Source organism: Chelon labrosus, assembly GCF_963514085.1.
Source record: "Chelon labrosus genome assembly, chromosome: 7".
NCBI lineage: Eukaryota > Metazoa > Chordata > Actinopteri > Mugiliformes > Mugilidae > Chelon > Chelon labrosus.
This window is the reverse complement of record NC_140343.1, coordinates 12,187,853-12,200,787: the sequence shown is the minus strand read 5'-3', so window position 1 is coordinate 12,200,787 and position 12,935 is coordinate 12,187,853. Positions and strand designations below refer to the sequence as shown.

Here is a 12,935-nt window from a genome sequence, read left to right as displayed (position 1 = left end):
AATTAGTGTCATTTATTACATGGAAAGCTCCACTGTCCATCATATTGGTTAGGAATAACTGTGTGGTGTGAGTGTACATGAATGATGAGTGCAAGTCTGACAGGAACGTGTTGTCTCTCTGCTGTCTACCGCCCCAGTCTAGTACATCTGTGGCAGAGCCAGTATTGATCCGACCGGCTTCACACAGCCTTACCTCACCTTACAACACTCACCTCACATTAGATTCTGAGCTTGATACGCACCGCTAGGCTCAGATACTCTCCCAGAGAGAACACTTGTCAAATGCCTGTTAACATGAACTCCAAAAGAAGACCTCCCATTTGCTGTCAATCTCGTGCTGATCTTTGGAGCTCTGTGCAGCAAAACGCTGCGACAACTGTTTTTCTCTCAGGTCGTTGTCTTTGCAAATTCCTAAATTGTTATTTTTGGTTCTTGAACCTTGATGGGACACAGAATTCATTCTTTGTTGCCTATATCTGTATATTTTCACAAATAACAAAATGTAATAATGTGGGAAGATACTTCAGGAAAAAAAAGGCATTTTTAACATTTATCTCAGGACTGTTTTACTTTTCTGCTTTTACAATCATGCATACGCGCCCGTGCTTTGCCCAAGGGCACCTTTGCAGTCTAATCCAGCCAATTTTGTTTGTCTCTCTCTTTAACTTCCCCTCTTATTTTTATAGCTGGTAGTAATAGGGTGTTCATGGATGACAGATGCACTGTGCTGACACTATCCCCCTGACTTTAGAAGGCTGATGTAGCTTAAAGCGATTTTAAAGATTTAAAGTGACTTCTTGACATAAGGAGGTTGTATATTACTCAACCATAGTGGAGACTGAAGATTTCCCTGCTAGGTGGCAGCTTCTTGCTAGACAGCAGTAAAAGGCGCCCACACTGAAAGTAACAATTTAAGCAACAATGAAAGACTGAAACATAATTTAAGCCATTCACACACCCATGAGGATGTCTTTCATATTTTATTATAATGTTGTCATACTGTATCTTACCTGAGTGGATCTGACTGGAGTTGTTTCATGTGACAACCGGTTGAAAATTATCTTCTTGACGAGTATCAGCTAATTACTTATCTTTGTCCCATTCACTGTGAGACCTTGTCTGAGTATGAGTACTGAATAAGACGTGAAACAGACAAAATGATGTCTGTTTAGTTAGTTGATGTTAAAAAGTAATGGGACAATCCTATTAAGGGAAAATCAACTCACCACCACTGGATTCTGCTGCTGTTCAGGCCTAGGCTTGCTAGTGAGGGTTGCAGCTGCCTCATTGTCCAAAACCAGACATAGTAATGAGACACAATCCTTTACACCAAAAACATCTTCTTGTTGGCACACCAATCATAAAACATGCTTACATAAATAACAATTTAATACTTGGGATGGGAAAAAATCTTGATTTAGGGGAATGGATACAGGTTGACAAACATAGAACTCATGAACTGCACTACTCTTGACTCCTGGCATTTCTAAAACACAGCCTGCACCTAACAGATGCTGAGAGGATATTCCCCAAGGATCTTCCCTGGGGCCCCTTTTCTCATTTTTTTTATAGCTATGTTCAAGTCTGTGATGTTCATTTATAGGAGCCACATTACAGTCCTACTGCTGCCTCTGGCAAAAGACCGAACCTCTTAAGAGTCTTCAGTAGCTTACAGAAACTGTTGCTGTCTCAAGAGAGGTACGGCAGACTAAATAATCAGTTTCCCATCATGGTGACAATCTGAGAGCAGCTGTTGCATCTGAAGGCCTGCCAGCAATTGTCTGTGGTGCTCTGAAACAGAGAAGCCAAGAAAAGAGGCATGGAGGACAGGGAAGATGAAAGAAAAGTTTCTCTCTTCTTGATTTGGGCCTCTTAAGGGTTTTGATATTGATCTCACCAACAGACCTGCAGATGTACAGTATGTCTAGAGACACGTGAGACAAACACCGCATCCATCTGTGGACTCACACATGCATGTTAGAGGAGATACACACTGACACTCACACTAAATTGAAGCTGAAACATTTGTTTTTGTCAAAGATATGGAGTGCTGTATACTCACGGATAAATACTATGTTATTTATGATGCTAATGTTTTGTTGTGTAGCATTTGGCTGTGAAAACAAAAAAAAAAAAGAAAGGAAGGTAATGCTGCCCAAATCACTCTTGACTTGTTCACAAAGAAGGAACCTTTAAATATATATCTGTGTTTACACTCAATTGAATTTAGTTCTGTAGGGAGACTGAGCCTTACATACGAATACAGTTCGTGTGTGCATTTGCGAAAGGTAATGGTTCTGTTCTGTGCGGCTGCTCAGCTCTCAAGCTGGAGGTCACAGCTCAAGGCTGTCGTTGATGCTCTGAGATTAAAAACGTTCGTGGTTTTATGTGATGAGATCTAAGGCCACCATGTGCAAGTTCATGCTGTTGCCTCGACATTTTACTTAATGCCCGTCAAATTAAATATGGATATACTGGATATACACCGATCAGACACAACATTAAAACCACTGACAGGAGATGTAAATAACATTAACCATCTTGTGACAATGCAATGTTCTGCTGGGAAACTTTTGGACCTGGCATTCATGTGGATGTTACTTAGACATGTAGCACTCACCTAGACCAAGCCAGGCACCCCCACCCCATAGCAATGACACAGGCAAACACACAAGAATGGATTAGGAACAACTAAAAAAACATGGAGAACGGCACAAGGTGTTGACCTGGCCTCCAAATTCCCTAGATCCCAAACTGATCAAGTATCTGTGCGATGATCCACAGAGGCCCCTCCCCTCAACCCATAGGACCCAAAGGCCCCCTCTAACAGCATCCTATTGCCAGACACCACAGGACACCCTCAGAAGGACCATGTCCATTCTCTGATGAGTCTCTCTCTTTTGGAGGCACAAGGGAGACCTACACAATATTAGGAAGGTGGTCATGCAGTTATTTCTGATCGATGTATGACTATTGAGCACACTGACCTCAAAGTATTATTTTAAGAGCAAAGTGGATTATTTTATGTTAAACTGAATCGGTAGCGTAACAAAACGGTAAAGAAAAAGTAATATGTGCAAAGTAACCCTTCGTTTGCAAAGCGACAAGTAACAAACTATTTCCTATTATAGTATGTTTATATAGCAACCAGGACAAGGCCACAAGAGGTAGAAGAGCTAAAGGTCCCAACAGAGTGTGTCCTAAAAATGTAATAGTGAGAAAATGTCATAGTAAACAGCAACAGTGTAATTAATATGAGCCTGAAAAGAATCTAAAAGCTCAAAACGAGCTGAAAATTGACACATATCCTGATAATCTTGTCTTGTAGGTCTTTATCACCTGTTAAAAGTAAAATATGTTAGCAGTAGTATTAAATGTTTAATTAATTATTATGAATTACAGTGGCATGAAGTAACTCGAGCACACGCACTGCAAAAGCATGCCAGCAACTGAAACATTCTCTTTGCCTTATTACTGTGGTTTAATTGAATGAACGTTTCTTTATTATTATTATTATTGTCTCGGCTTCCAGAAAATGCTTGGAGGTCACACCAAAAATATAATCAGTCGTCTGGATTTTTCCCCGATCTATTCACCCCGGATTGTGTGAACCGCGCCGTGATATTCAGGTTGTCATGTTATTACAGACGCCACATACCTCTTTTTGTCGCTCCCATAGAGCTTTCTTTTTGATAATGTTGAAGCAAAGGTCAAGATTCCACATGCAGTCATTCACCAGCATTCACCTTTGCCACTTGGCTGAGGTCTGGCAAGATTAATTCTTTGTGTCTTGAAATCCCTCTGTGTGCCAGGTTCATCTTTCTTACAATGGAGCCAAGCAAACACAGGAGAAAAAGTGTGTGTGTTTTTAAAAGACATTGGTGCAACCGTTTTAACAGGGCGACTCTGTTTGAATTAGATGTTCTAACCTCCCGCTTGCTAAATGGATTTCTAAAGTGGCTGTAGTTGGAGGCTTTCAATCGGATGCAACCTTGAGTCCTTTTTTATGTGAACTCTGTAGGATTTAAGTGCCGGTATAACATGAGCACGACTGAATGCATGCTCCTCATTTTTTGAAATTGAAAAATCTCCAAAGGCTCTCCCCATTGTGCAGGCAATTAATGGAATGCTGGCAGCGAGGTTCAGGTGCTTAAAAGTTGTATTTTTTTTTCTTTCTCTCGATCTCTTTTTAATGACTAATAAAGGATAATCATCGTGGAAAAAACATCATAATGCTGTAGGCTTCCTCTTTATGCACAATGATGTATAATGCATGCTTTGAAATGAAACGGCAGCGGCCTTCGAACCATTCCATCTCCAAACCTTAGTGTATTTGTTTTGCATGCCACAGTGAGGCTTTTGCATAATAATTGTGAGTGTGCCCATTAACAATGCTTGCCTATTAATTTGATCTTTACATTTTTAAAGTTTGTCCATCAGGCCGCCAAACAATGGGTCCCCCAGTCGCGGTTTGCTGTAAGTGATTAGAACGTGGTATAATTGCCTCTCTGAAGAGTTGCGCTGCTTCTTTTTAGCCTCTTTGTTCTTCACTTGTGGACTTTCACCTGTTTTCTGTTGTTGAAACGAATGAATAAATGTTTTTTTCCAGATAATCTTTAAACTACCCATTAACATGTATCGACTATCTTATTATATTAGTATAAATACGTATAAAATTCCAGTGATAGCTGTGGACTAGTGGCTAGATAAGCAGCTTTGGGACTGTGATGTCCATGGCTGAGGTGAGGAGAAGCAAGCACCTAACCCCCCCAGTCTGCTCCCAGATCACCTTGCATGGCTGCCTACTGCTCCAAGTGTGCTCACTTGGTTGGATTTGCCAAATTCATATGGCATCATATCACATGGCAAATGAGGCTGATTTGTTTTTTTGTTGTTGTTGTTTTTTGTCTGATGGTTGTTAAAATCAAATACATTGAGCTTCTCTTGTATCTAGTATTACTACCAGTCATGGAGTACTGGTGGTAATTTGCAGTAATTTGCAGTAATTTGCAGTAATTTGCGGTCGTGCACAAATGAACACTTGCAGGGATCTGTTGCAAAGCTTCAGGAAAACAAAGTTAGTTTGAAGTGTTTATATGCAACAAATATGAAATTAATTTGTATGAATGTCATTCATTCATTTTCTGTAACCGCTTGTCCTGTGAAGGGTCGCGGGGGCGCTGGACCTTATCCCAGCTGTCATCGGGTGAGAGGCGGGGTACACCCTGGACAGGTCGCCAGTCTATCGCAGGGCTAACACAGAGAGACAGACAACCATTTACACTCACATGCACTCCTACGTCCAATTTAGAATCACCAATTAACCGAACGAGCATGTCTTTGGGCGGTGGGAGGAAGCCGGAGAACCCGGAGAGATCCCAAGCAGGCACAGGGAGAACATGCAAACTCCACACAAGGAGTTGGCCTGGATTCGAACCTGGAGAAAAACACCATCAGCCATTCATCTTAATGACCTATAATGACTGAACCAGTATACACAGGTGCCGTATCCTGCAGTGATTATTTTGCTGCTTTGCAAAATGAAGAGAGTAAATACATCTGTCTTCCTATGTGCTAAGACGAGTTTTGCCACCATGTGGCCACCATTTTATTTGGAGAGCTTATGCTCGTCTCAGGCCTGTTGAGCCCGTGGCCCTGCGTGTAACTGGACGGAATATCAAACTTTCATATTCCTGCATTCAGTTGCACGTTTTCTTGCAATCTTGGAACACTTCCAAAACCTTTCTTTTTTTTTTTTTTCTTGTGCCCTCGGTCTCCTTCTCTTTGACTGTGCTTGACAATGCAGGGAAACATACAAGCGCATCTCAGTAAACACGAGTGATGTGTTTCCAGAGTTTAAAAGCTTCACATAACACTGGCAGACACAACTTGGGGCTGTTTGTGTGACGGAAAAGAAAACTTGTTTAGAAACTGACAGCACTGTGTGTGTGTGTGTGTGTGTGTGTGAGAGAGAGAGAGAGAGAGCGCAAAACTGCGTGTATGTGTGTTTATGTTGCTTTTGGCAAGTTATTCGTTTGTGGGTTTTTTTTTCTTATTGCTCTCTGTGTGGTTATCTTTTGAGCTGGTTGGTTTGGAGCTGATGTCCACCTTCAGGGATGCGCATAGCATGCATTTCTGAGTATTTTCACCTGAGGCTGCACTTGTTAGAGTCTGTGGATAAATGTATATACATTATTTATACAAATTCAGGGCGAGTGAAAGCAGGTTTAACACATTTACAGACAGGAGGCCAGGCACTGCAAGCCAAGCTCCAAGTGAGGATTGCAACGCTGTGCGCCGGGGATCGAGTTGGCCGCTTGCCCGTCTGTGACCAGCATCCTTAATGCTGCACGTGAACACCGCTAACATTATCCTCACCGCCTCAGCAGTTAAATGATCTTTCATATCATTAGATTGTAAAAAAAAGTTTAGTGGGGTTATTACAGAAACCTGTTGGCTATCATTGCTGATATTTCAGATAACGTAGAAAACTTTGAGTTTTTTGTACAGTTTAATAACTTTTAGTTTAGCTTAGAGGGTATGTATATGTGCGTTACACATCAGAGATTACCTGAGAAAGAGAGGAAAGGGAAAGGCTATGAAGGAAAGTGGATCATAAAAAAGGACTATTACTGTAGTTGAACAACAGGCCAGCTTAGTTTAGGTTGTGTTATGTGTAATAGAAAATGCTGGCTAATAGATAATAATGAAAAAGGTGTATTAGCAGAGCCAATGCACAAACCTGTACTTGCTACAAAAAAAAAAAAACCTTTATTAATTACAATGAAAATCACTTCTTAATAGCAGAAGTATGTGTCACTAAGTTCTGATTTTAATTGACGTTTCCAGTATTTGGTTTCTGGATCTCAACTTAAGATTTTATTCATGTTAAATCACTCACTCAACAAAATGTTACATGTTTGGATTAATTTAAAAAAAAAACATTACATATGATTATTGGAAATAGTGTGCCTCACTAAGATTTAAAATGTCTGTAAAAAAGGTTTTAATTAGTTGGACACTGGAAGTATTATATGTAGACATGAGGGTCTTTAAGTAATTAAGGTCAGTGTCACATCAAGTAAGATGAGGTGTTGCAGAATCGCAAATTGGACATGATAACGTTAGCATTTAAATGCAGCTCTCTCTTTTTAAAGAGGAAGCCATAACTGGACAAAACAAAGCACTGTGTGGTGTGATTTAACCTTTATGGCGTCATGTGATGTAACAGTGTAAATAAATCCTCCCTCAAGTGACTTGACACCCCCGTTCTCCCACTTACCCGTTCCCCTTTCTTCCATCCAGGAGCCTCCTCCTTCAGAAGTGGATGCCTTGCCGCCTGGATGTAGTCTTCACGTTCCCATGGAGCTCGAGTTTGCGGCTTCCTGTTTCCCTCGCAGCCCTGCGCCTCAGCAAAGCTATGGACTCGTCTGTGTAGACTAATCTCACAGTGTGACGACGATTATGGTTTTGCATTGTAATTTTTTTTTTATCAGACTCTGTGATGTGTTTTCGCCTCTCAATTCTCCAATTTCACCATTACCATGTCACCCATGACGATAACAGAGGCACAGGAACATTCCGTACATCTGGGTCTCAGTCAACTAGGACCCATTTCTGCCTTTAACACTTATTTTGGGGTAATAATGTAAACTCAGATTACCTTTTAATCTACACTTAAGTTTTTCTTTACATTTTTTCATTTGTATTTCTTAGCTTTTCTTGATGTACAATTACTTTTTTTTTTTTTTTTTTTAAAAAAAGGCATTACATTGTCCAGTAAAAGGCGCAGAAGAATTGGAGTCCGTCACATGAACTGATTAACGCAATGGTCTCAGACACATTGCGCAACTGTGATTTTCCTGGTTTGATTCAAGCGGGGACATTTATCTCATGTGATCCAGCTCTCTCTTCTCCACCCAGGTTTTCTGCCACTCGATTTTCACTTATGAAATATAGGCCAACAATGCCACAGAAAACAAAAGTATGAAGCCTTGTTTCCTCTTTTATGTGCATATGAGTACATTTGAGCGTTCTGCTGTTTGAATTTATCTTTTATTCCCACAAGTCGTGATATGCAAAAAAAAAAAAAAAAAAAAACTGACAAAAAGCAACAAGTGACCTGGAAGTGTGTAAGTGTGTGGACGAAGCCAGAGTCTGGTGTTATAAGCATAATAATTATTTATTGAAATATGAGGAAAAATTCAACGAGCCTCATAGCAAGACTCTCCCCGGGACCAGGTAGTGATGGGAGCATTCAGAATGTCAGCAGGAGTGGCAAACGTCATAGACAAGCAGGAGGGAGATGGCATTTTGATGTATCCATGTGTTGACAGCGTACAAGAGCACATAATGCACAAAGGTAGTCATTGTTTAAGTCCTCGACAGAGCATTTATCCTACATGATAGTCTGACAGTGACTATGTAGCCTAAAATTAAGTTTCTGGATTTCACAATCCCTCAATCTCCAAGCATTTATTAATTTATCCGGGTGGAACGGGACTGCAGAAAAGGCTCTGCAGTAAAAAAAATAATAAAATTAGGACTTCTGCAATGGACACATTGGTGACTGAACTGCCTGTACTTGAGGAGTGGAGTTCACCTGCATGTTGCAGGAAGTCCAAGGCAGCTGCAGAACCCTAAACACAGAATTTGAGTAAGTGGATGATAGATAAGATTGTCTGATCTGGAGACTACGGTTAATGAGGGTAACAGATGGTGACGCTCAGAAACAGCTTCTTAACACGGTGAATTAGTGGTGAGTTTAAGAGAATTTTCTGTACATTAAACATGCCATTGAAAGACTTTTTCCATGACTTATTTAACAAAACGTGGACAAGATAAAAAAAATAAAAAATCAAAAAAAAGGCAAGTGGGAGGCAAGTGTTGGGACATTTTGATAAAAACAGTAACAACTATTCTACACATGGAGAAACTCAGCGTGAGGATAATTTAGGCTGCCATATGTTAAGAAGAAAAAGCCAGTTTTTGTTAATTTTGGACACAATACTAGAAGTCACAGCTCACAGGGGAAAGATGCAGTCTTTGGTATAAGAGCAAACCGGACAGAACAATGACGTAGGTTGAAATTCGGTAAGAAAAACTGATGTGGCACGACCGTCCTTCACACCTACCCACTTAAATACAATACTCTTTTCAATGTACAGACTTGCATGAACATTTAAAATACTAAAAAAAAAATATTTTTTCTGTTTTCTTTTTTTTTCTTAAGTCCATTATTTTTGCTCCAGACCTGCATCTCAGAACTACTGGTGAAAACAAAACAAGAACATGCTACAGTAAACAAATTTATTCTGGCGTGGACACCTCTCACGTCATGTAACACAAAGATGTGAACCGAGCGACGCAATAAATTATCTTCATCATTAAGCGTAACCAGCGACATACTGTACATCAAAAAGGTCAAAGCACTGTAAATAAAAAAAGGAGAAAAAAAAAAGTTTTACAAAGAAAACGTTGAAACGGAAACCTTATACAGCAATGCTCAAAAAAAAAAAAAAGTTTGAATGCCAGCAGACACAGAAATTAATATTTTAAGTGTGATTCCTCTTTGATTTTAGTGTCTCACGACATAATTTAAGTACTGCTAGAAACAAATAAAAAAAACAAAAACACTGTACACACACCAAAAAAAAAGAAAAAAAAAAGAAAAATAGCAAACCAGAGGGATCTTTTTCTTCATTTCATCGATTTCATTTTTTAGGAAATCATTGCTTAGCAATTTCTGCTTCATCACAGTTCTCTCCCATATGACCACATGAATGTAAACACCTGTTGAATTATTCCTTTTTAAATTTTTTACAACATTAATACTTTATATATATATTTGTACATATTTTCATTCACATCTGCACGGTTAGCTAGCATGGTAATGAAATAAGGCAAGACTCACATGACTGTGACATCACAATTTTTTTTTTTTTTTCCTCTTATAATACTGATTATTAAGGTATTTGTTAATTTCCGTCTTCTGTTCTGTAGCGGGCTTTGGTCTTTTCCGACAAAGGCAGGATTGATCCTTCCTCCGTCTCAGGGTGTCACGCTTTGTTCTGTTCCAGTTTTAAAGAAATGATAAAAAGGAAGAGTGTTTTTGCAGGAAAGAAAAAAAAAAACAAGGGCTATAAATACAATTATTTAAGCTGACATTATTAATTGGATTTATTTAACACTGGTGTTTCTGAGGTACATAGTTTAAGATGATTTGGGGGAGGTGGGAATAAGAAAGGGGAACCACAACGAGACCATGAGGAGCAAATGACTTCCATTACAAGAGAAAAACACATCTTCTTATAAGCCTGTTGATCATTTTGTTCATTTAAGAATGTTCCTTTCTTTTTTTCTTTTTTTTAATTTTATTTTTTAGACCTTTATTTTATTAACCACCGGATCTCCCTTTTCAGTCGGGTGAAGCTGCCATCGCAGACATCTTGTGTGAGTTCAAAAAACAGGGTGATAGGTAAGAGTCTCTTGCCTGTTTGACTACTTGTCCGTTTGCCTATACAGTACCAACAACAGTGAGAGAACACGCAGGATGATCGTCCACCACAACAACTCTTCGCTCTGAAAGATGGGCAGTGTTATTCAGATTCCTTTTCTCGGCACAAAGAGCCTCTCACTGTATTTACCAGTGCTAAAACACTTGAGGGCTGTCAGTTCTTTATGTCGCACCCTGACAGTCTTAATAGTCCCGCTCCTCCTCGTGCAGACGATTACATATCATCATGTAGTGTCAAATGTAGAGTTTGCTTCAAGTCTTTTTCTTTTTTTTCCCTTTCAGCAGTTCTTTCTGTGTGGTTGACAAGAAGCAGCACTGTTTTTTTTGACTGTTTCTCTTTTTTTTTTTCTCTTTACAATAAAGGGATCCATATGCCGTGTGTCTGTGCACATCGTGAGTCTCTTTGCGTTCGTTCGTCCAAATCTGCACTTCAAGTTGAACATCAAAATGAGCTCAGTATAAACAAGAGTTGCTGACACTTTGCTCTCCACCCTCTAGATCCTCACTGCAAGTGTGAGGCGGAGAGTCGGTTCGGGGAAAGCATTATTTGGAGTTTCTGGGCTGCAGCAAAACTCTCAGAATGTCCGCACAGCTGCGCTACGGGACAACAGGGCCGTCAACCCTCCCTCCTAGGCTCTCTTGGCGTGAAGCATTTCGATGAGGAGGTTGTTGCAGGGCACGTCGCCATTTAGGTGTTTGTAATAAAGGTATTCTTCGGCCTGCAGGCTGATGGCGCGGATCTCGGGCAGCCGGAGGAGCAGCTGGCCGAACTTGTCCGTTTGCTGCGGGTAGTTGCACATGACGTAGTCCAGCAGCGCCGCGTTGACCTGCTCCTGGACGCTTTCTACCAAGTGGAAATTCTCCAGGTTCTTCACATCTACAGAGGGAAAGAGGAGAAAGGTTAGATGAGGTCAGGCGTTTTTTTGGTTTAGTTTCTGTTGAAACAGAGGACGAGAGATTTTGTAGTGTGACAGTATCCTCAATCTGGAGACAAATCAGTATTTAACCTCAACAATCTACAATGGTTTATATACAGATACATAAAGGTCTGAGTAATTAGGCTCCTCACTTATCACGAGGACAGTGTTATAAGTTGAGTTCTTTGGTTGTGGCTCATTTTCACTCAGACTGCTCCACATGATGAAATATTCCTCCCTCCTCTTTCCCCTTTTTCCTCTGAATCATCTCTTGGGACTCCACTGTAGAGGGATTCAGGTAAAGGCAGAAAAGGCCTCTCCGGAGAGATTAATTCCCCAGGAGTGAGTGAATAAATTATGTAGGGCAGAGTTAGAGTTGTATTAGGGCCAGAGCTGCTCCTTAACCCAACACCTTCACCATCCTTTTTCCACCGTTTTTGTCAACAGTTGTTATTGTTGTTATTTTAAATGCATCAATCTTAAAGTAAACTGTAATTAATTTTGAATATCAGCTGCAGTTCATGTGAAAAGCCTTTTGTTTTTCTTTTACTATTAATTCCTAGTGCGAGACACATTTTGCATCTTTCCTAAATCCTACCTTTCCGCGCAGCTATAAGCACTTTTCCTTGACAATAATAAGCTCACTGGGGGCTCAGGCAGATTATTGCAAGACAAGACAAAAATTTGCTAAATGGATAATGGTGAGCAAGAGCGCTGTGTGTACTTGTCATGATTATGAAGCGAGGGGGCTGCAGAATATTTAATCAGGTAGCGGCTCTGTGTGTGCGTGTGTGATCTTTTATTAATCTGTTTGACCCCCAGGTCGAGTGTGCTCACAGTGGGCTAATGTGGTATGACATGAGTCCCTGTGTATAGTTGACACCTCCGGACCAACACACACACTTAAAAATACACCGTCTTTCAGTCTAAACCTCTGCCTTTCTCTCAAACCCATAACACACACACACACACACACACTAATCCATGAAAATACACATAATATTTCTTTCTCTCTCACACAGTACCCCCTCTCCCACACGCATACCCCCTATCCACCCACCCAGAGCATTAAGAGGGAGGAGGGGGAGATAAATCAGCAGCTAATGAGGTCTAGAGAATGAGAAACAGGTCCTTCAAGGCACTTCCATCTATGATGCACTCTACCATGCTATTACAATCTGTATGCGTGTGTGTCTGTCTGCTCTTGTGTTGCTTGTGTATGCGTGAGCTTGTGCGTGCACCGAGTGCGCGCTCACCCTGACCTCTGGGTGACACTACGGGGGGCTAAATAAGGCCAAGAGGAGGGCAGGCAAAGGAGGAGGAGGAGGGGAGGCCTGTGACAAAGGAGCCTCCAAACAAACATGACATGTGCTTTTTCCTGCTGCCACTCAGCTGTCTGACCCCGTCTCAGTCTCCTGAACCAGCGTTCACACCACCAACACCTCAGAGAAGGGTTAATATAGCCTTACATAAGCCAACCCGGCAGAGTGTCAGTGCGCTTT

General features: G+C 40.7%; 2 protein-coding genes across 2 annotated transcripts in view; one reads left to right on the top strand and one right to left on the bottom strand.

The window, feature by feature from the left end:
- The window catches only part of LOC311491139 (adhesion G protein-coupled receptor D2), a gene marked incomplete at its 5' end in the record, with an annotated part of 79,975 nt that extends 68,851 nt beyond the window's left edge, over positions 1-11,124 (top strand). Inside the window, one exon of the mRNA XM_084549000.1 lies at positions 7,306-11,124. Within this exon, the coding sequence (XP_084405126.1) occupies positions 7,306-7,443 (138 nt within the window). The 3' untranslated portion in view covers positions 7,444-11,124. The remainder of the gene's footprint in view (positions 1-7,305) is intronic.
- Positions 11,124-12,935, bottom strand: part of nr5a2 (nuclear receptor subfamily 5, group A, member 2) — a 61,583-nt gene continuing 59,771 nt past the window's right edge. The window contains exon 7 of the mRNA XM_084547550.1: positions 11,124-11,393. Within this exon, the coding sequence (XP_084403676.1) occupies positions 11,146-11,393 (248 nt within the window). The 3' untranslated portion in view covers positions 11,124-11,145. The remainder of the gene's footprint in view (positions 11,394-12,935) is intronic.